At 43.4% G+C, this 22,475-nt stretch overlaps 1 protein-coding gene across 2 annotated transcripts in view; it reads right to left on the reverse strand.

The window, feature by feature from the left end:
- Window positions 1-22,475, reverse strand: part of arhgap35a (Rho GTPase activating protein 35a) — a 67,660-nt gene that overhangs the window by 12,015 nt on the left and 33,170 nt on the right. For both annotated transcript variants that reach the window (XM_061719386.1, XM_061719388.1), the window contains exons 2-3: window positions 9,628-13,462; window positions 5,352-5,496 (exon numbers count right to left, since the gene is read on the reverse strand). In XM_061719386.1, the coding sequence (XP_061575370.1) occupies window positions 5,352-5,496; window positions 9,628-13,350 (3,868 nt within the window). In that variant the 5' untranslated portion in view covers window positions 13,351-13,462. The remainder of the gene's footprint in view (window positions 1-5,351; window positions 5,497-9,627; window positions 13,463-22,475) is intronic.

The raw sequence follows: 22,475 nt of genomic DNA on the forward strand, positions 1-22,475 counted from the left end.
AGGGTGATAGGGAGTGGCAGAAAAAGAGGACGAGAAAGGGAGAGGCTTGGAGGAAATAAGAGAGCTCTCAGTTGAGGCATACAGAAATCGATCTACTCCTTCCACCAATCAATTATCCACAAAAGCTTTGCTCGCCAGACACTAGAAAAACAGGGATGGGAGGATAGATAGAGGGAGCGAACAGTGTTGCAGTGGTGAGGAGGGAAAGTAAAAGATGGGGCCAGAACAAGAGCAGAGAATAAGAAAGATGGTGTGGGAGGAAACAGACAGTGAGAAAAACTAAAGGGATGAGAAAAAATATATAAAAGGATGGGAAAACTACAAAACAACTGCCAGACAGGAAAGTAAAAAGAACATAACAAATGTGGGAAGGGCAGAAAAACCAGTGGACAGAGATGGTTAAAAAATATATATAGATAGTGAAGAGTGAGCTCTTGAAAACTGACAGCAGCTTCCTCTTCCTCTGTGGCCAAACAGAGCACCATCACTTCCTACTGGTAATGTAAATAAAAACACTTTCTGTGACAAACAAATGCTTTATCAGCTTCCCCTGACTGTGTCTGTAATTCTCACCACTTTCCATTCTTCAACTCTGTTAGGACACGTAATTGATTAGTTCTAGTCGCTCCTGGAGCTTTGGGCGACTCACGTAATTAAAAACACGCATTTGTGGTGCCTCTACAGTTTGTACCATCACTCAAGTGGCCAAGAACATGCTTGTGGACCAGAGAACTCAGACAGAGGGGGGGGGGAGAAAGAAAAAGAAAATGCTCCTGCAGTTAAGCGAGTGCGTTCCTGCAGCGTTACTGCTCGACACAACACCAGCTGATCCCACATCAGCTCGGATCCCAGCGTCTCTCTGGGTTCAGTAGCCCAGAGGCTGATTTCATAGTTCACCATGGAGACAGGCAGTCGCTGGGTGCTGCCCTTTTCGTCGCTATGGAAGCTCCTCCGTCCGGCAGATATGCCTGCGCATGCTAACACACATTCATCACCTCGGTACCCATGAGCAGAGAGAGCACCCTGCGAATACCACGCCGAGAGAAAGCCTGAGCTGAGGGGAGATAACAGCAGTCACTATGGATTGATTTTATATGCCTGCTTTTCTACAAGCCCACAATGCATGAAAATAACACAAAATGCCACATCCACTCCTATTATTCTCAAGGACAAAGGGAGGGAGCCATGAAGCACAAATAAGGGAGGCAACAGAGAAAGAAGACTCGTGAATAGGAACTATGAAAACTACAATAAGACCTTTTATTCAGTTGACCAACTCCTGATGCTTATGAGCTAAAATAAACCACAGAAAACTATCTGCAGTGTATCTACACTTACACAATTACATAAATGTGTATATTTAAAACACTTGCTATGAAAGAATAGTTTGAGATCTGTGCAGATGGGAATTAAGGCAGGAATACTGGGAGCGTTTTTTCCTGGAAGATTCAAAGGAAAGGGAGGGATGCAGGTCAAAGCAGCAGATCCAGGTTCGGCTCGGCAACGTCTCTCATCATCAGCTCACATTACAGTGGCAAACGTGGTGTCTGTGCTGGATGGTACTTTCCTGTAAGCACTACACTCTCAGATTATAGACACATGTGGGATAAGTAACGTCTGACTTGCAGCAGCTACAATTTATTTGCACATGGCATCTCATTTTTCCTTCCAGTGGCAGAAATCATCACTGAGGCGGTGCCATTCTGCCTCACATTTACGAGCGCTGCACATAAACTAAATAACCTGCACCTACACTCTTATTGGTTCCTAATCTGTGTGGGATTGCAGTTCTTACACATGAATAAACCCTTAAATAGCAAAGGAAGGAGGGTGAAACAAAACGTCCTTCCAATTTCCTACATTGTGATATTGATTGGACCGAGAGAGCTGTGGGGCAGAACGTTACCTGGCAGCCCCCCCGGCTAAAACACTTCCTGACACATGCACACTCAGCATGTTGGTGAGAGGGAGAGAAGAGGTGGAGGGAAGAGCTGGAGTGCAATATACTGTGGACTGACAGGAGTGAAGATCCAAAGCAAAAGAAAAAAAAACTCGACAGGTGTAGGTGCTCAGAGAGATAAAGGGAGTAGGATGAGTGGATCAGGAGGCAAACAAAGAGAAAACAAGGAGAGAGTGCGAGTAAAAAGGTGGAAAACACTTCAAGAGGAAAGTGCCCAATGCAGTATGTAAATGCACATTGAACCAGTTTTTCCCCTTTATCCAGCCGTAACGGCTATAACTGCTCCAGTTAACATCTGAACAGGGAGAGGTAAAATCCAACATGATGGCTTGTTATCTAAAGCTTCGCCCCTACGCTCCTGCATGGGAAAGGAGGTGGATGTTTTGTAAGGCCACGGTAATCCACAAATGCAGAGTCTTTAATCAGGACAGAGATTACTGTGGAATGCACTGGCACGTCAGTACGCAGCAGCCATGTTTGCACTGAAAGGGCACAGACGCAACTCGTGTTATGAAAGGTAATGAAAAGAGGATTTTCAGCCACTAGTGTCTACATTACACATGTAAAAATAAAAATTAAAAACGCCACGCTGAGGTTGGGAACTGACATTAATGGTTGAAATCCTCACCAGCCGGGAACAGACTGGCGTGTGTTGAGTCTTTATACACGCACTGATTCCTGCCTCTGGTTTAGTGTAACAGCTGGTGGCAGAAGGAAAAGCGGGTTGGCCGTCCCCGGGCAGTGGGGCACCAAAACAGCCGGGCGGGGGGGAGAAGGGGGGGCTGGCATCTTGACAACGGGGTAGCAAGGTTAGGAAAGGCTATCTAGGCACATCTGTGTTCCCAGAGAGGAGAGGACGACGTGGGTGAAAACACACTAATCACCTGTCAGCTAAGCTCAGCTATGCACAGATGTGGACACGTCACTCTGATCATAAACTGGGTTTCTCAGTTAAATACTTCATTTCACTTAGTGTCAAAACTTATTTATTGTTACTTTCTTACATTCTCTGATGTCTATGACAATATTTACATATCATATGATTATTATTGGATCAACCTTTGTCAATTGATCCCAATGTTGCTTCTGTAAATGCTGAATTATGGTTCTGCGTTAAATCAACGCAGAGCCTACGCCGTAGCCTGACGTGCACCAATGTAACTACGCGTCGAGGCGACGCAGACCCAACGCAGACCGAGAGGAATGTGATTGGTTCGCTTGGTAGCAACGCATTTCCGGTTCCTGTTCTTGAAGCAGTAGTGAACTTTCAGCGCTCTTTTCTTCCGTGTGTGTGTGATTTTTTTTTTTTTTGGGTTGTTTGGGTTGTTGTTTTTTTGCACAATAGTTGTCCTTATCTCTGTGATTCACTGTGACTGGAAAAGCCGGAAGCTAAACAAAGTATCAACTAGCGCTCTGGGGGGGTACTGCACCGCGGCGAAATGGAGTGACGGAGAAGTCCGAAGGGTTCACGACGGCGTCACGGCAACGGCGTAGCCTCTGCGTTGGTTTAATGCAGAACCTTAAATCAGGCTTTAGTATTTAGTTAATCAAAAACTAAGGTAACATCTTTGGCTCAAGTTCCTGTAGGCACCCACATGTAAAAACTTAAAGCATTTATCATCTCTCAGTAAAAACATAAAGAAAGGGTGTGCAAAAGAAGGCCACATGTGACCGAAGGTGGACAGTGAATTACAATCAAACAATCCAACATGATTAAGATGAGCTGAAAAGGCAGCAGACTATTGGGGGGGGGGGGGGGGGGGGGGGGGGGGGGCTAAACTAACTACGCAAAATGATCAGAGGCATGTGTAGCACAAACAGAGGTGGAATAGTTTCTGCAAGAGTTAAAACCCAACTGACAGAACACCCTGCAGTGGATGCCATGAAAGCAGCACAAAATAGTTTTTTATGTTAAAAATCATAAGAGTTATGTAATGTGTGATAACTTCTAAGAAGTTTTGTCGACGAAACCACCCATAGTAACTTTGGACTCCTGTCCTGGTCGACTCTTGCAACAGCTGCGTATTGTTTTACAATACTATGTCACATCAGAAATGATGAAAGTACCTCAGAGCTACAGTGGACATCACACCGGAGATGAGCAAGATGCTAAAGAAAGTAATGAGGGAAGAGAGCAACTGAACTGAAACAAGAGTAATTATTTGACAATGTTAAAAAAGCAACTTAACCTCCATGCCTATAGGGGGAGCCTCTGAGTTAAAAACTGGAAATGTTCCTGTAAACATTTACCCATAGACATAACGTACGCAGATGCCTCGTTACATGCTGGAGCGTAATCTAGCATCGCTGCCATGTAGCACCAGAACCAGTCGGAGACAACAGAGTGTGGCGGTATTTTGTGCAGCCTGCGGTTGCAATAATCAGCACAGTATTGAGAGGAGATCACGTGGTATTATCTTTCACAAGTAAGACTGAACAATAATTTAGGTTATTTGACCATTTATAATATTATGTAATCGTAACTAATGTTACTTGGCTATCAATGAAATGCTAACGGCAGGAACTGGTACCCTCTCTTATCCTTTGCTGTTTTTTTCCCCTTAACATTTTGAAGGTTTCCCAGTGACACAGACTTGAGGAAGCAATGGGAGGTTGCAGAAGAAGGGAGGGTTTTGTTGCTACCGAGTCATCCCAGCTCTGCAGTGAGCCCTTCAAGCCAGATGAGTTTGACAGGACAGGTCAGATCGTCAGGCTTAGAGATGGTGCGACCCCATCTGTCTTCAACTTCCCTTCTCATCTCCAGAGTAGGTGCATTTTTACTCTACATGAGATGTCTATGATTCATATGTAAAACAAAAGTTAATATAAATGTTTTTACCATTAGTTCTTTCTGCATGTTTAGGAATAGTGTATTGTGTATTACAATACACTGCGGGATACTAAGATCTTTTTTAAGTTGTTTCATAAACTGGTAATGATTAAAGTTAGGGCGAGGGTTTGGGTTAGGCTGTACGAAAAAAATAGGATAGCTGCGCAAACTTGAGTGTGTGTTTGTGTGTGTGAGATTGAAATAAACTCAAATGAACAATCCAACTTGTTTCTTTATCAAAATATCAAAATTAATTAATTTATACATTTATCACGTATTTTTAATGTGTGACAGCGTCCTGCTTCATAACCACATCCATGGCAGTTGTAACAAACCAAACCGTGTGAAAATCAGGTAAACATTTTGGGGGAGTTGTGATTGTAGCAGTTGCGTATACACCTTCCCCAGCAGAAATAAATGCACCGGGGCCACATTGGGGACCCATCCAAGATGACGGCCACACTGATACATCAGCTCTAATAGACAGCGTCTGTCTATGAGGCATCTATGTATATTATGTCTATGCATTTACCATCATGATCAAGTAAAGCAGACTCTTACCTGTTGTCTCGATGAAACGGATGCACTTCTCGATGAAGACTGGGATTGGTCTCTCAAGTGTGACCACAGTGTTAAGGTGCAGGCCAAAGTAGTTGCTTTCAATGGGTTTTGAGATGGAATGCCTGGGTTTGGCACGTGGTTGTTTCTGAGAAAATAAAAGAAAAAAAAGAAAGAACAATGAGCTCAGTGGGAGCAATCGGAGGTGGAAAACATCATCTGAGACACACATGTTTGAAGGACACTGAGCCTGGGGACATTGTTCTGGAAATGGTTCCATTTAGATGTACAAGACCATGACCTTATGTTAGAGTTACTGTTTTTGTGGTTTTAAAGGAAACCTTTCCAAACAACACTGATCAGTAATCACACATTCCTGTCTTGAAGACTGTTCGGTGCATCAGTGCGATATTCATCAGCACCCTCATCCCTCTCATCCTTTCATCCCTACTTTGGCATTTTTTTTGTTTTTTCTACATCTTTACTGACATCCACCTCTCATGTCATCAAACAACTCTATTCATTCGTTTTAACTCGTGTTTCCTGTTAAGAGACCCCACATACACTCCTGCAGCCTCTTCTCTGAACAGTGGAGGAATCAGCAGTAATTTCCCTGCGTCCTAATGACGTTCAGTGGGGATGATCTGAATGCCCCGGAGGTTTGGCTCTCTAGTAAGACTGTCAGCCCCCGCCCCCCCCGAGGCCTGCCCTGGCAGGCTGGGTGGTGAGGCAGGAATACATGGTTGGCTGGACACACAGACTGTGGGTGCGGTGCAGGCATGACAGACAGACAGACACAGGAAAGCAGCAGAGGAGTGCTCATTAGAGAGAAGAAGCATCGGCCTGGCTTCTGCTCCAGATATTGGCCACACTGCACTCTAACAGACATTTTCCAATAGCTCACACTCACTCACTCAGTCACACTAAAGCCTAAAAAAGGGCATAGAAACAGTCATTAATGCATGTTGTCTTCCATTTGCTTCAACCTGTAAGACCCCAAACTACATATCTGCAGCTGTCTAACTACTGTTACATTTATTTACACCAAGCTGCAGCTCAGTTTGTTTTCTAATACAACCCCACACAAACAGATCCGTGCTGGAATTCCTTTACTTATCACTCCAAGCTACCGCCCCCCCTCTGTTGAGCCCAATTTCTCTCAACATTCCCGTTCTCTACATGCACACACTTAGGCTTGGGGTCAACACATGTGCAAGTGTACATCCTGTATATCAAACATGAACAGCACAGTCATGTGTTCACAAGTTACACCAAAACACCCAGGTGAGGCAGCTTTTGGATTCGGTTGGCAGGAACTCTAGATAACAGGAGTCATTTGAGTTTGTTGTGGCAAATCTTATTTTATCTGATTCCTGTGATGATGATTGTGTTGTATATCTGTGGCCTAACCCAGTTCAGTTAGCCGTCTCTGTGCTCACGCATGCACACGAGCACGACTCTAGCCTAGCGTCTTCTCCCCCTGCAGTTTTGCCTTCTGGCCACTCCTTTTAGTTGCTGACTGGGACAGGATATGTTGCCAGCGTTCAAAAGACAAAACAGGCCTCTACCACAAAAAAGAAACAAAACAAAGCCTTAATAATTTACAGAAACTCTGGTGAGCATTTCCATACACTAAACACTGTAGGGCGTGCAAACATAACTTTCATTTCCTTTGTCATTCTCTCTCTTTTTTGGGTTACCATTGATGTGTTTTTCCTTCTCTTCAATCGCCTCACTCCCTTTTACTTCTTGGATGAGGACACTAGACGAATTAGGTGACTGAGGAATTTGAAACATTCTTCTTGCTGCCCGAGGAGGTTTCAAAAAAGCTGCAGGAGACCAGGAGGAAATGTTTCAAGCTTCTCACAGAGAGAGTGATCAGCACAGACACCAGTGACTGCCTGAGGTAAGTGGGGTGTTTAAAATGGCCTTGGAGTCCACTTTCAAATTATTTTCTCCAATTCGTTGTTGACTCAGAGTGGTAGACAACAACCAAAGGCTATGTCCAGAGCAATATTTACACTACAAAAGCCACAACTTTAACCTGTAACACAACTAAAAGTCTGACTTTGACTTGACCCTGAAAGAACACTAACATAAAACGCACAAACTATTTAAACTGTTAGAGCTCATCTCCTAAGAATGACTAATTAACTCAATAAAATGTCGTCCCAAGGGGATTAGAAATGGAGATTAGAAATGGACTCTTATCTTACAGAGAGCTGCTTATAAAATACATGTTGGAACTTGATCCTTTGTTACAACTATGATAAATCCATAATCGCTTGCAATGTAGATATGCAAACCCCAGATCGGCTGTATGCCACGAATCAGAGGCCCTAACGAGACTAATGAGAATTTCACTGATCCACGCTCTCATGGCTTCAGTTCTCTCAAACGTGTACATTTATAATGTCCCATTTGATGATTTGTGTTATGTGATGCTTTATTGATTCCCCTTTCAAGTTTATAATGTCCAATTTGATAGTCTGTGTCATGTGATGCTTTATTGATCCTTCTTTCATCTTGCCCCGAGACAGAGCACAGGGTCAAATAAGAGTCAGACCCACTGGGAAGTCTGTGCTTGCTAAGGTGCGGCTTGACCTGAGCTGTCCACTTCACAGAGACGCCTATCCGAACAGCAAACTGTGCTGCTGCCTTTTGATTGAGTTGTCTTTACTTTTTTTTCCCCCTTCTTTTAAGTGCTAGGGAATGCAGTCTGAGCAGCGGAAAAATGCGCGAGGACAACCTCCAAGCAGGTACTTGGACATCACAGCTGAATGTGTGAAAACATTTATCATACACCTCCCGTTCCACCCTCCTGACAGCCATGGCAATTATCACAGATGCACGAACACAGCATACACAGATGTAACTCCTGTTCAGCTGGCACTTCTCTACCACACCACGTGTGTGAATGAACAGCATACCAGGCTGATAATCTAACAGTGAAAGGTCAAAAGTACCACCCCATCATGGGTGAGAACCAAGGACATGAAAGAACAGGACACAGGGAGACAGATGATAAGTTAAGGGGGAGATACCTGCATCTGCAAAAAAGGAAGAAAAAAAAGCCAGGAAGAGAGGCAAGAGGGGAACATAAAAAGAATGTGGCAGGAATGTGAAAACCTAAAAGTATGAATCAGCAAGATGAGAAGACAAACAGAAAGGACAGGAGAGAGAATGAAAGGAAGGAAGCTCAAAAAAACCCAAATTGACAGGGATGAATTGGAGGTCCTGGGAGCAAGCAGACAAGCTTTGACAACCACTTCACTGCAATGCCACAAAAGTGCACAGTAAACAATGTTGCTATTTTGCCAATAAGCAATTTTACTATATTCAAACTAAAAAAAAAAAAAAAAAAAACTAAGCTGACTGCATCATCTGATTTTGTATGTAATAAACACAAAGGAAGATTTTTAAACTTCAGAAAAGAGCTTAGCTTTATGTTTGCTCTTTGTCAGCGCTTTTTCCTTTAAGGAGGGATGTTTTACGGCTAATTTCCAGACAAAGAAAAGAAGAATTTCTTCCTGACTTAAGAATAGTAAAATCAAAGTGGACATTAAGCAAATGTTGGAGAGTAAACGTCCAACTTTATTGTGACGGCTGTTTTGTAATCAGAAGCCCATTACAACCAGGAAATACAGAGCGTATTCAGATTCTGTCCCTATTCATTAGGAGTTGCTACTTTCTGGTATAGAAGTATACAGACAGACTTCTTCCTCTGATGATCTGGCTAGTTTAGAGGGCTCCCACTGAGCTTCCAGGGAAAAATATGACAGACTTGCTTTCAGAGAAATCTCCACAGTATGACATGTTTTCAGTTTCAAAAGGAAGAGAGATTCAGAGGCTGGAGAGATGGTACTGAACTTTTTCTTTGACTCTAGTGGATAACTTTTTTTTTTTAACTAACGTAAACAGCTGCTGAATCCCTGCCAAAACCTAATTAAATTGGGAAAGATCTGTCTGTACATGTGCATACATACACACAAAGAGGTAAAAGTGCAGTAAATCCTCTACTGATTACTACTGATTTACACTGATTTTCTCTTTTGCTTAAACTTTAATTTCATATTAAAAGGTTGTCAGCCAAAAACATTCTTGCCAGGAAAAAGGTATTTCAGGGGTTATTTTAAAATGCTCAATGGAGGTGATGGGTGCAATTCTGGAGCACTTGTCAACTTTCATGTTTGTGAATAATGATTTTGTTCAGTGAAATTAAAATTAGTTTGCAGTTATTAGCTTGTACACATTCAAAGACATACACACAAACACTAACCTTTGTAGTTATGCGTAGGGTCTGGAGGATATTTCTCTTTTTAGGATCAATCTCAATCTCCTCAATGAGGTTGTCCTTCTGAGGCCCCTGATCCTGGTTGGTCTTGGGTGGACCTGCCATGTCATCGTCGCTGCCGATAGAGAAGCTTGCCCTGAAACTGCTGAACTTCCCAAGGCGCTTAGATCGGTCTCTGTAAAGCTTAGGCTTTACCCCAGACAACTTTCTCCTGCGCTCCAGCGAGCTGCTATCCGCCTCACTGTCCGACCCATTGCCGCCAGCACTTCCATTAGAGTGACCTTTGTTAGCGTTGCGGATGGTGATGATCTTGCCTTGCGTGCTGTCATGGGGGACAGAGTAAATACTCTCTTCCTCTGTTGGTCGAGGTTTGTTCACGGCATCCATGGGCTCCGCGTAGTCCGACGGGTCATAACCACCCTCACTACCTGGAGCCCAGGTGACAGCTTGGGCCAGGGAGCGTCGGTTGGTGCCTCCCTGCTGGTCCGAGTAAGGACTATGGTTAAGCTTTCGGACAGGCTTGGGCTTCACTTGTGGAGGAACCTTGTTGTTGAGCTTAATATCAAAAGAGCTGTTCTCAGAAATGACGGAGAATGGATCATTCGACTCCAGATCTGGCAGCTTGAAGCTTCCTAGGTGGGAGCTAAGACTAAAATCCTCCCTAAGTGTAGGGTAAGGTGGTGATGGATCAATATCGTCCTCTGAGTCCATGTGACTGGATTGGACTGGACTGGGGGAACCGGTGCTCTCATTGGTACATGCCTCAGCCACATTATCATACATATGTGAGGCCTCAACAATGGTGCGCTTTTCTATCACTTCTTTGAAGAATAGTTGGAAAAGGTCTATCTTATGAAGTCCCCCAACTACCCCACCATGCCCACATATTACAGAGTTAAACCGGGCATCTATTTCGTGGGCCAGCTCTTCTCCCTGACCAACTTGTTCCTTAGCCGATTCTGAGTCCGACAGCTCCATCTGACTCTCCCCTACTGCCAGCAACTGAACTGGGATGATGTCTTGGACTTCACACAGGAAAGCGCACAGAGTCTCCATAGACGCCTTGCGGCGGGCAGAGTAGACCGCAATGTAGCCATGGACCAGTCCAGTCTTGCGCAGAGAGAATGAGGAATGGAAGGAGAGCAGTGACAGTTCTACGCTCTGCCTCTGCCCTCCTATATTGAGATCCAGGAGAACGGACGTGCCGCTGCTGAGGCTGGACGCAGGACGACAATGCTGGGGCAAAAGGAAGGGAGCGAGGAGCTGGTCTAGATCATACGTGTCTCCACACATCAGGCATATGACAATCCTTGGCTCTGCCTCGACTATTGGCTGGGACTGAGATTCTCTAAAGGTAGAAGATGGAGGAGGTAATGGGGGGGAGCTGCTCCCAATGTTTCTCCGTGACTCTAGGACGTTCCTCAGCATCTGGGTGATCTGCTTTTCACTGACGCTGCGTCCATAACCCATGCCTGGGGATGCAGGGTCCAGGTAGGCACACAGTAGTTTTGCAGCCACATGCTGCCCCTGTTGGATAAGAGTTTGAGCCGTCTCCCCTCCAATATCTCCTATGGACCCCACCCCCCGCTTAGTGACCAGAAGGAGGGACAGTGGGAGATGGGATAAACTGTATTCCCTTTCCCTTCTGCTTATGGTTGATTCTCTAAGCCTCTCTAAACTCTCAAGAACATAGGAGAGGGACTCCTTTGAGTTGTATAAACACAGACAGCCATGTGGTGTGAAAGTAGGCGTGTGGAAGGAATTGACTGGCAGACGTACATTGCCTTCTATGGGGCGAAGGGCTAACTCATACATCCTGCCATCTAACACGTACCGATCGTCACTGCCGCATAGGGCTCTGATCTCATTTGCCATCTCTCTGGCTAGCCCATCTTTTCCCAGAATGACAAGATTTATCCGCTCTGACCTCCCACCATCCAGTCTTGTGATGTCTGATGATGGGTAGCGGGTTGGGAATCTGCAGGCCAATATCTGCTCTATCTTACTGTCCACACAGTGGGGGCTGTTTGGACAGGTGTCCTTTGTCGGATGGTAGACAAAGTGGATATGTTTCAATACTAGAGCATCCCTTTCAGCCTGAAGCTTCTGCAGAGCCTTAAATCTTTGCTCATCACCCAACACTGCCTGAATGGCCTCCATTTTCTCTTTACTTGGTTTTGCATCCACTTCTAACTCATAAAATAGCTCAGAATATTCAAGAAGCAGTTCCTGAAAGTCCTCTTTGGCCCTATCAATGATTTCCTTCTGGTGCTTGTTGTAGATGTCCAAATATTCAGACTCATCCAGCCACTGGTAGAATTCTTCATTCATGATGAAACTGCGGGCCTCCTCCCAAGGTTTTCCTGGTGTGATGAAAGGAGAAATACTTAGTGTTTCCTTGAAGTCCCATCTCATCTCAGCCCGCTTGCGCTCTCTCCTTAGCTGCTCCAGATGGGTGTCATAGACCGTTTCAGCTGCAGGAGTCTCCAAGAGGTCCTGGGGGATTCGATCATCTTCCATGTTATCAATGTGGGGTGTGGTCTCCCAAGGGGTGTCATCTAACACGACGAACCATTGAGAGAAGTCTCTCTTTGTCTCAAGGACTTTCTGAACTCCAGACCAGCTCAGGTGATCTATCTCATCCAACTCCGGTAAAAGTACGGACAAGGCCTGCGGGAGAGTATTTAGATAGGCCTTCCTCCGTTTCTCTATATGCTCTTGTTTAAGTCTATGCACATGCTGCTGGAAGAGCTTCTTGACTTTAGCCGTCCCCTCAAGAAAAACGTAATCCTTGTACTCAGCAGCCGTCTGCATGCGGCGGCTGACAGCAGGCCAAGTCTCATTGTGGTTCTTCACAATTCGGTTAACCAGCCACTCATAGCGGTCTTTGGCTGAGGCAATCTGCTGACTCTGCTGTTTTAGTGCCTCAAAGTAAGGGATAATCTTGGGCTTCCCCCTACCTTTGTCTATTAGCTGAACCAGTGTAAGAAAAGCTAAGTCAACATTGATATTAGAGCGTGCTGATGTTTCTACCACTTGCAGGTTCTTCTTGGCGAGCGCAAAACTCTGAGCATCTTTAATGTAGCGTTCAACTCCTTCATCACATTTGGTGAGAACAAGTACAACCGGCTTCTTCGTTTTAGCTAGCTGATTATACAGATTGCCAACAAACTTCATCTGCTCCTCAAAGCTACGGTTCATACCCCTGCTAACATCCACACAGAGTAAAAACCCATCTGCCATTAGCTTGCCTTCAGGCATCTGTTTTTGCTCAAAGTCCTGCTCCAGCCCCAGCTGATCTGTGCAGAAGTACATCAGCTTTTCAGCTGAGGCCAGCTTGGTGGAGGCTGCCCTCTTAATGTAAGGCTGGAGTGCCGTACTACGGTGCGGCTGGAATGTCTGATCATCAATGAACTCTGTCTGTTCCACCACATTCATACGGCATTCTGGACCCTCCTCCATCGTCCTCCCAGCCTCTCCCCAAAACAGGAAGTGATCATTGTTCACCACGCGGCCTCCAAAGTCACTGGTGCTCAGAACCGAAGTGTGGTCCAGGTAGAAGTTATCTGCACTTGGCCGGACGAAGCGGTTACAGAGGCAGGACTTGCCCACGCCACATTGGCCTTTCTCTTTCTCTGTGCCGGACAGCCCAACTATGACCAGGTTGTAGGTGGGTGCCCGGACATCTTGTTTTTTGGCCATCATCATCGCTGGCAGAAGCTCATCCTGCCATGCTGGCTGTTAGCGCTAGGGAGAGGAGGAGGAGGCTGCCAAGAAAGCAGGGTTTCCATGCAAGTGCTCACTGGGCTGGGGTCTGGGCCTGCAAGAAAAGGAAAAGAAGAAATTGAGATTTAATCCATGGATACATAAAAGTATTTCAAGGACAGGATGTATTAATATACAGCTATTGTGTTTCCTAAAAAGACTGAGGTTAGTGGCAAAGCTGCTGGAATGTTGAACATGTTGAACCACTGCTTTGCAGTGCTAAAAATCACGCCCCCCATGTTGAGACTCCATATGTCTTTTGGCTGATCATTTGATACCCAACAGTATCATTGGTCATCTCATTATCCGTAAAATCAAACTAAAGTTATGCGTGGCTTTCACAATTGCAACAAACAAGACATGACTATACACAGAAACCACACACTTGTGAAGACAAGCATACTGGGCTCCTTGCAACCCAAACAAACGGCACACACACGCAAGAAGATGAAAGCAAATAAGTGTTCCAGAGCTAAAGTTACTAATTGGCCAACTAGGGAAAGCCACCTGCATTTTAAGAGGCTGCATTGCCTTTTGGCTGACTTATCTCCATCAAAAACATGTTTTCTTATGTTCCTTGCCCAACAGATCAAAGTTGGCTAATATACCATCACGAATGTCTCCCATATTTTTCATTAGACAAATTAGAGGAGTAAAAGCAGGAGTAAGATGTACATCATATATACTGTATAACTGTATAGCTGAGATGATAATCTCAATACAGGATTCTCTACTAGTAGATCTGATCTAAAAATAAACTGATAAGACAGACAGTATGAGGATTCGTCCTCTTTGACAGCACAATCGGCAAGAAATAATAATCTTACTAATCTGTAAGACACACACTACACTCAGACTTGGAACGTGAGACCACCCCCTCCATGTCACAACGGAGGCATTAATCTAGTAAAGCAGACATTAAAACTACCATTAACAGTGAAGAGCTCCTCTGACAGAGAGCGCAAAGGCAGACAAAGACATAGCTGTAGAACTGCGTTTGTCAGACAAAGAGCTGTGGATTTGCAAAGATGAACTTCAAAATCCAACACAACACCAGAGGGGAAGACAATGAAAAGGAAACTGTGGGAAGATTAAGAAATCTGCTAGTGGAACTCACAGTAGATAAAAAAAAAGAAAAAGGCAACCTCACACCTGCCCCGTATCGACCGATTCTCCATACTGAATTTTAGTTTTATTTGAAAGGGTGCTAATCAAAGTTCAAAGCTGACAGCTCTGGAAGCACTGAAACCCAACGCTTCACTGAAGCAATTTCTCATCATGCAGTGAATTAACATTGCAGCAGAAAGATCCCCCTTGTGCCTCGCCAGGTACAAAAAAGTAGCACCGGCAGGAAAAAGGAATACATTTCAAAAAGAATACCTTGTGTTTTGATATTTGTGGAGGAAACATGGATGAAACATGCATCAAGGCGCACACGGACAGACCAAACCCCTGTAATAATGTGCACTGTGCCTGGTACACAACCTTAATGATTGATGGGTTCAAAAAATAATTCTCACGAGCCGGGAATCGTTGATCCACGGGCTTTGTATGCTTTCTTACATGATTAATGCACACGTCTGAGCCTATAAAATCATGTCAGCACAAATGGTCTGTGTGATCTCGTACGTAAAAGACGTGTGCTCACACGATCAAATAAATGATATTCACATGGAAATACATTTAGAATATCTCAAGTGTGAGTTAACATTTGTGCCCAGCTATGACAATAACTGGATCAGATACAGTCAAGCACCCCAAAGACCAGCCAGGCTCAACACCGACAGGTAAATATGAATTTTTCAACAGTCCGTTAACATATTCCCTGCAAACCAAAGTTCTGTAAGTGACAAAGAGCTGGAAGGAACCCAAATGAGGTACCCAACCCAAACTAGCAGACTCATAGAACAGGTTACCGGTACATACATTTCCTGTTTCATAATGCTCAACTACTCAGTGCAGCAGTCTTGCTGCAGAGTAGCCAGGGAAACAGTCTCCTAGTTCACCCTGGGGCCAAGTCTGTGGTGCGCATGTGCACCCGCATACCAGTGCCTTTAGGCCCTTGGCTGTACAGAGCTGAAGCACAGATAGATTAGGGCTTCACATCTGCCTCTGACCCTGAAACAAGACTGTGAGCACAAAATGAAAGGGAGAGTAGGTGAGAGTGAAACAGGAAGGACTAGAACCCGCTGGCGGAAGCATCGGCGGATGGGAAAGTAAAGACTCTTGGAGATGATGGTGGTACAGAGAAAAACGGTTACCAAGGAAGTGGAGGGAGGTCTGCCGACCGAGTAATGCGATTTTCACATTTGAATTCCCTGAGGGAAGAGGAGCAGGGTGTGGTGAGCCGAGGCCTGGCTGAGTTAAGGGTCCCGGGTCGAGCCCATCACCCTCTCCACCTTTCTGCCTAATCGCTAACATCATCACAACCTACCTAAAAGAACATCTCTATCCCACAATCGATTCTTCTTTTCTCCCCCATCTTTTGTCTTTTTCTTCTTCTCTCACAAGCATTTAACAGTGTGTTGGTTGAAAACTGTTAAAACACAGTGAATGTAGAGGCACTTTCTAGGTCATTGCCTGTCTCAGGGACAAGAAAAAAGCTAAGAAGATAGGATGCATCTGTGAGCTGCTCGAGTGCAGCCTGGAGCTACTGCTTAGGCGTCAGGACGTGAAGTTCATCCTCACACGTGTTACAAAGGGCAGCAGGGGAGAGGCCGTTTTTGCTGCCCCTGAGCAGAGAACATGTAGCCTTCGTGGGGTAGCTGCATTCCTTTCATTACAAAGTTACAAGAGTTAGCAAGGGATCATTGCCCAGCAGTTTGGAATTATTGTCAGCCATGCCTGGCCTGACATACGACACACACACACACACACACACACACACACACACACACACACACACACACACACACACACACACACACACACACACACACACACACACACACACACACACACACACACACACACACACACACACACACACACACACACACACACACACCTTAACCACTTTATTACTGCACCTGGTATACTTAATTAACTGCTGAGTGTATATATATATATATATATATATATATATATATATATATATACACATATACATACACACATATATACATACACGGTCATTTGCCTCTCAAACAACTCTAAAACCTATAACATCATTATACAAGCAGGCAATAAAAATTATGGATCAGAAACCCATGAGATGGCAGCAATGTGAAATTTTAAGAAAACACAACCTTTTAACTTTTGAAAACTTTGTGAATTTTAGTAGTCTTAAACTGGTTTTTAAATGTTTATATAATCATGTTTCACCCCTGTTCTCTGAAGTGGTTATTAGGCATCAGAGCTCTGGTAGAGTAACCACACGGGCCTGCACCAATGGTGACTGTCGTATCCCAAAGTATAAGACCTCTTTTGGTGAGTCGGTTTTTTCTGTGAAGGGTGCAAAACTCTGGAATTCTTTACCGACTAATTTAAAATTAGAAACGTGTGGCAATATTTTCAACAGAGGACTCAAACTATGGCTCAAGTCTCAACAACAGTGCCTACATGAATAGGTCAGGTCTGGTTCTGCTCTTGAATGTTGTTTTTGCTTTATATCTTATGTCATCCTCTAATTTTATTGTATATCTTATTGTATTTATATTATTTTTTTAAAAGCCTCCTGTGGACAAGTGTTGCAAATTAGCATGTATGCTAAAACACTCAAACAGTGCATTTGGTTTGTCTTATGTTATTGTGATGTCCATACCAAATAAAGAAATATAATAATAATAATAATAATAATAATAATAATAATAATAATAATACACACACATACACACACACACACACACACACACACACACACTTATAAAACATCAACTTTGGAAACATTCCTTCGTCGTTTTCTTAACTCAGTGGCAGCCACATCAGCACATTATGTATTTCCAAATGACTGACACAGTTCCACTGAAAACTATTTGACAAGGAGAAAATAGGAGGAAGCTCCGTTTCCTACCAAAACCTGGGGCTGTACAGTATTGCACAGTCAAACCAGCTGAAAGTTGACGAAAAAAAAAAATCGTGGGAGTCGTGAAACGCTGTGACGGGGGTGATGATGACAGAGGCAGAAGGAAAAATAACCCTCTTTTTGAAGAACTTTACATGATATATAACTAGTCAGACGTTCCTTTGTTTGGTACTAAAAATATTTCCGGCTCCTTCGACATGATGTAAGTGTGTAGCTACTAGTACGTCTCCTTTCCCCTCCCTTATTATTTTACAAACATGGCCATTATCATATAGATTTCCTATAGCCGTGTGTCAAGGTTTGTTTTTCCATTCCCCTCCCCTCTCAGGAGACTTGTAGTCCATTAGTAAGACACAAGGGTCTTGGCCAAGGCACTGGGGCTGTGGGTGGGAGGGGGTAGATCTTACAGTGATCCCACCTCCAGCTGAGGCTGTGCTCTCCTCGCGGGGATGGACGAATGATGAGAATAAATGGAGGGGTAGAAAAATACAACATGACTGATTGAATATGTCCAAAACAAAAAAAAAAAGCACACAAGATATGTGTTAAAAGCTTGCTCAAAAGGGAAGGAACAAACCTTCATACATATTTAGTGTTCTTTATATGAAGCACACTGCTGTGAGCTTTGTTCGGTGTATCTACTTAAAACAGAAGTCTTTTCCACAAATGTCACACATCCATCACTCAGCAAACAGGAAATATAAATTTCCTCACCTTTTCCATTTACTGTGTGCATGCATCAACAGTGAAAAATATAAACAGCAGTGTCACACAACTGCTAATGCATTTCACATGCGGCCAGGCAAACAAAATACATCAACCGAGCCACCCCAGCATTTCCACCGGTGATAAATTATTTCTATAGGAACAGAAAAAGAAAAGAAAAAAAAAAAATCACTTCATACTAACCACAAAGGTACAGCATAGCAAAAATCAATAGGCCCATTTCTCATGTGCGACACTCAGTGTACAAAATCTCATCTGTATAATACCCTCCAAAAATCTGCTCAGCAACACATGCAGCAACCAGACAGCAGCGGCGCGTGCAGGAGGGCTGGTCAGTTGTGGCTGGGATTATTGACAGTCTGCGGATTCGCTACAGCCATTTGCATCTTTCCATTTGCAGACTCACAAGTGGGGATGTTTGTGTGCTGGCATGATGTGATGACATGATGATATAACTACTTGAAACAAGACACAACGAAGAGCAAAACCCCTCACGGCTGCCCCATCTCGCAGCACATTTGCATGCTAACAAATGTGCTCGTGATGAGTGCAGAATGAAATCCCACAGACTCCATTCCACAGTTTTACTTACTATTCACCTTATTTAGTCCACATTCATTACTGGTGCAGTTTATTGAACCGGATAGCTTTTAGTCTGCTGCTGCTTTGTAACAGTGGACTCAGCGTAATCGCCAGACATCAGCTCCCTTTGCTCAGGACTGCAGATCTGAAGGGCCAGTAAAAAAGTACAACAAGGGCAAAGACGGCAAGTATAAACTTAAATACCTTGAACTGCAAGATATCAAGCAGTCAGTGAAGAAGAAGAATGTAATTCACAATCTAATCTGCAATTCCAGACTATAATAAAAATTGAAACAGCCAAAACTGAGGAAAGAGTAGGGATTAAGTCAAATGAAAGGATCTCGACGGAACGAACAGCCGACTTGGAGAGCAGAGGGAAAAGGCAAGAAGGTCAAAGGTGTGGTGTGCCACTGTGGTTTCAATTCTTCAACTGCGCAAGAAGGCCTGACGAAAAATGTAATGTGCTGGAAACATGGTCAGCGACGAATATAAATTCAAATTACAACTTCTTGTAAGGTCAAGTCTCGCCACGCTGAAAGCAAACAAGTCAAAAGTGAAAGATCAGTGTTTCAGCAGCTCAAATCAGTAAACTGTGACTTTGACAATCTTAAGTAAATGGATGAATAGATAAATAGAAGAAATGATTCATAATTATTGACATTTTTCTCAGACAAATTTGGTTTTGGAAAAATATTCAGATTCAAATCACTGAAAACCGTTGACATCCGAGACCAACTGTGGTGAATGGAAACATTTCTTCCTGAAATTCCCTGTTCAACAGGCTATGCAAAATAAAACAACAACAACTGTTGCTCTGCATGCATGGTCAGACAGACAGACAAGTCTGTGTTTTTCTCTGGCACAAAAGCTCATCTGTGGACCTTCTCTCTCCCCGCTTCTTAATTCCCTCAGCCAGGCATGAACTGGCTTTCTCTTCATTTCTTTCAATGCCACTGGCCCTTGTGTAATTCAACCCCCATCTCCCTCTCCCTGTGCCTCTGCTGTTCTCCATTCCTCTCCCTCTCTCCCTCTCTCTCTCTCTCTGGCATCTGTCTTCTCCTGCTGCATTAGTTCCTAACTAGGGATGCACAGATTGCTCAGTTCATTACCAGAATTAGACAACTGTCACCTTGACCGAAGCGACTGGTGAGCGGCAGATCTGACACTGGACTTGGATCCAGTAGTGGGCTGCTGTGGTTCAGTGGGCTGCTGGGGCCTGCCACGTGACAAAGTGTCCCTGCGGCCGTTTACCGAACCACCACACTGCCCCTGATATGGGTTGGTGGGGTTAAGGACTAACAATTTGGGGCATAAATGGAGTACATGCTCTGATTCCTTCCCTTCTCACCTCTGCTCAGTAACCTGAAGCATTTTTATTTTTTAGATCTCCAGGCTTGTAACCTGCTCAAGAGTTTAGTAACCAATATAAGAGCTATTTATAGTCTGTGATTTATTAGGAACACAGTTGGATTTTAAATTAACGGGAAAAAGTTGCTTTGTATTCATTACTTTGTGTGGTTACTTCTTAAATATGTAATCAAAATTGGTCAAAATTGTAACTGGCACACGAGAGCATCACAAAAATCCGAATCAGTCTAGGAAATGATCATCTCCATCCCTAACCCCGTGGACTGGCCTCTGTCAGACTGTCTGCTGGTGCTATTAGCATACATTTGATCCGTGTTCCCTTGATACAAGGCTTGTCCGCATCAGCACTACAGCCTACACACGCTCAGAAATCCAATATAGTGTAGCCGTCCTGTAATCCCAGCCAAACAACACTAGCTGCAACCACAACGACTGACACGACGGCTAGAAATACACACAAATTACAAGTCATGGCGAGGTACTGTATATCTTTTGGTGCAGCAGGGGTGAAAGACAATAAACAAGTTGCTTCTTTTGTTCAGTGAACCACTATTTAATGAAGGAAAGAGTATGGAGGTGTGTTAAACTGCGTTATTGAACACTGGAATAAAAATTGTGTACACAATATAAAGTACAGCAAGTAAGAATCCATTAAGGAGCAAGATTTAAAAATAACTACTTGCACTGTAAAATATGGCTTTGAGTTTCAGCTTTGCAAAAAGTCTCAGCTTGTAATGAGATTCATTGTTTTTTCATGTTTGGTTTCCTCTTTCTTTTCCCTTTTTTCCTTGAACCGTTAACATTTCCACATTGTTTACAGAAGTGACAGATCTGCTCGCACTAACAACGTCTCCTGCTGTGGAGAATGAACTACATACTGAATCGTTGTTGGACGAAGCTGCCATATATCTTCCGCCTGATCAAACCGTCTCTGTCCATCGTCGTTAACTGAGCAAGTTTAATGTTCACAAGTGGCAGACGTTAATGACCCTGGGAGCTCTCTCAGGTTCAGGTCCTTTTGTGTTTGAAGCGACTGTCAGAGGAAACTCAGATAAATGAATGAATGAATTTTTTTAATGCATGGTTGCAGTAGATACACATGCCGAACTGAAAAAAATAAAATAATAATTCCCACTCTGTGCAAATTTTCCACACAAATGTGTTCTCCATTATAGCCTCAAAGGATTATTGTAAATTTCTCAAATGGACTCAGTAGCAAAGAGTACATCCGACATACTGTACAAATTAGTTCAGTTTTGTGAAAAAATATGTTGGTATTTAGAGAAAAGCTGGTATGTAGGTCTCCAAAGCCAGCTCACGATCTCCTAACTGAATGAGTGTGCAGTTACAACAGCAGCACAGCTGGTTTGGTAGTAATGGTGTGAACGTGTGGCTCATTTCAGAAATCATTCAGTAGCAGGTTGTGTTGGCTCATATCAGGGATAACTGCTTTCAAACAAAAGCTTTTTAAACTGCAGTTTTTCTAAAAATACATGTTCATGAATGAATTAATGAATGAATTGTCTTTATTTCGGTCATTGTACAAGTTATTTTACAAAACAAAATGAAAAAAGTAAAATAAACATTGCTTTTGCCGAAAAGGTGTAGGCTGAAGCCGTAGCTTATAGTGCCTAGCCTTTTTCTCTTGTGATCAGCTTAAATCTGAAACATTAGCATTAATCCGTGGAAACAAACAATGCATAAAGACGACAAAAAATAAATAGGACAAAATATCAAATTGACGTTTCACATTCTAGAATGTTTTTGATATTTGTTCTTGCTATCGTCATCATTCATGACTTATTACATTGACATAGATCAAGAACTGATTGCAGCTCATCTTTGCTTTGCTAATGAAATCAAACTACAGTCAGACTTTATGAGTAAAAAAGTATCATAAACCAGAAATTACATTTTGCTGACATAAGTACTGCTAAGGATGATATTTTAGTTTTTCCCCCTTCATTTCTTAAACAATTTCATCACCCACTCTGCACTCAAACCTCTACGAGGGCCGTCAACAACTCGGTGACTAACACCTATTAACCACATTTCCATATTTCTGCTCTAAAGTTGAACATTTTAACATGGATTTCAATGGAGATTGACTCGCGTTTGGAGCCAGCCTCTACTGGCTAGTCAGGGAACTGCAACGACACTTGACTCCGCATGAGCATCAATGCGGATGTGAGATGGTTGGCAAACCTGCAAACCTACAATCTTGCCATGCTACAATCCTGTGTTTCATCTGCATTGCCTGTTTCTTCTTTTAGAAAATAGATGGAAAAATGTGCAGAGAAAAATTCCCGTCACTAGGAAATTAAAAGTGAGCTGCCAAATTACACAGATATATTACATTTGCTTTCTT

Source organism: Cololabis saira, chromosome 4 (assembly GCF_033807715.1).
Source record: "Cololabis saira isolate AMF1-May2022 chromosome 4, fColSai1.1, whole genome shotgun sequence".
Taxonomy (NCBI): Eukaryota; Metazoa; Chordata; class Actinopteri; order Beloniformes; family Belonidae; genus Cololabis; species Cololabis saira.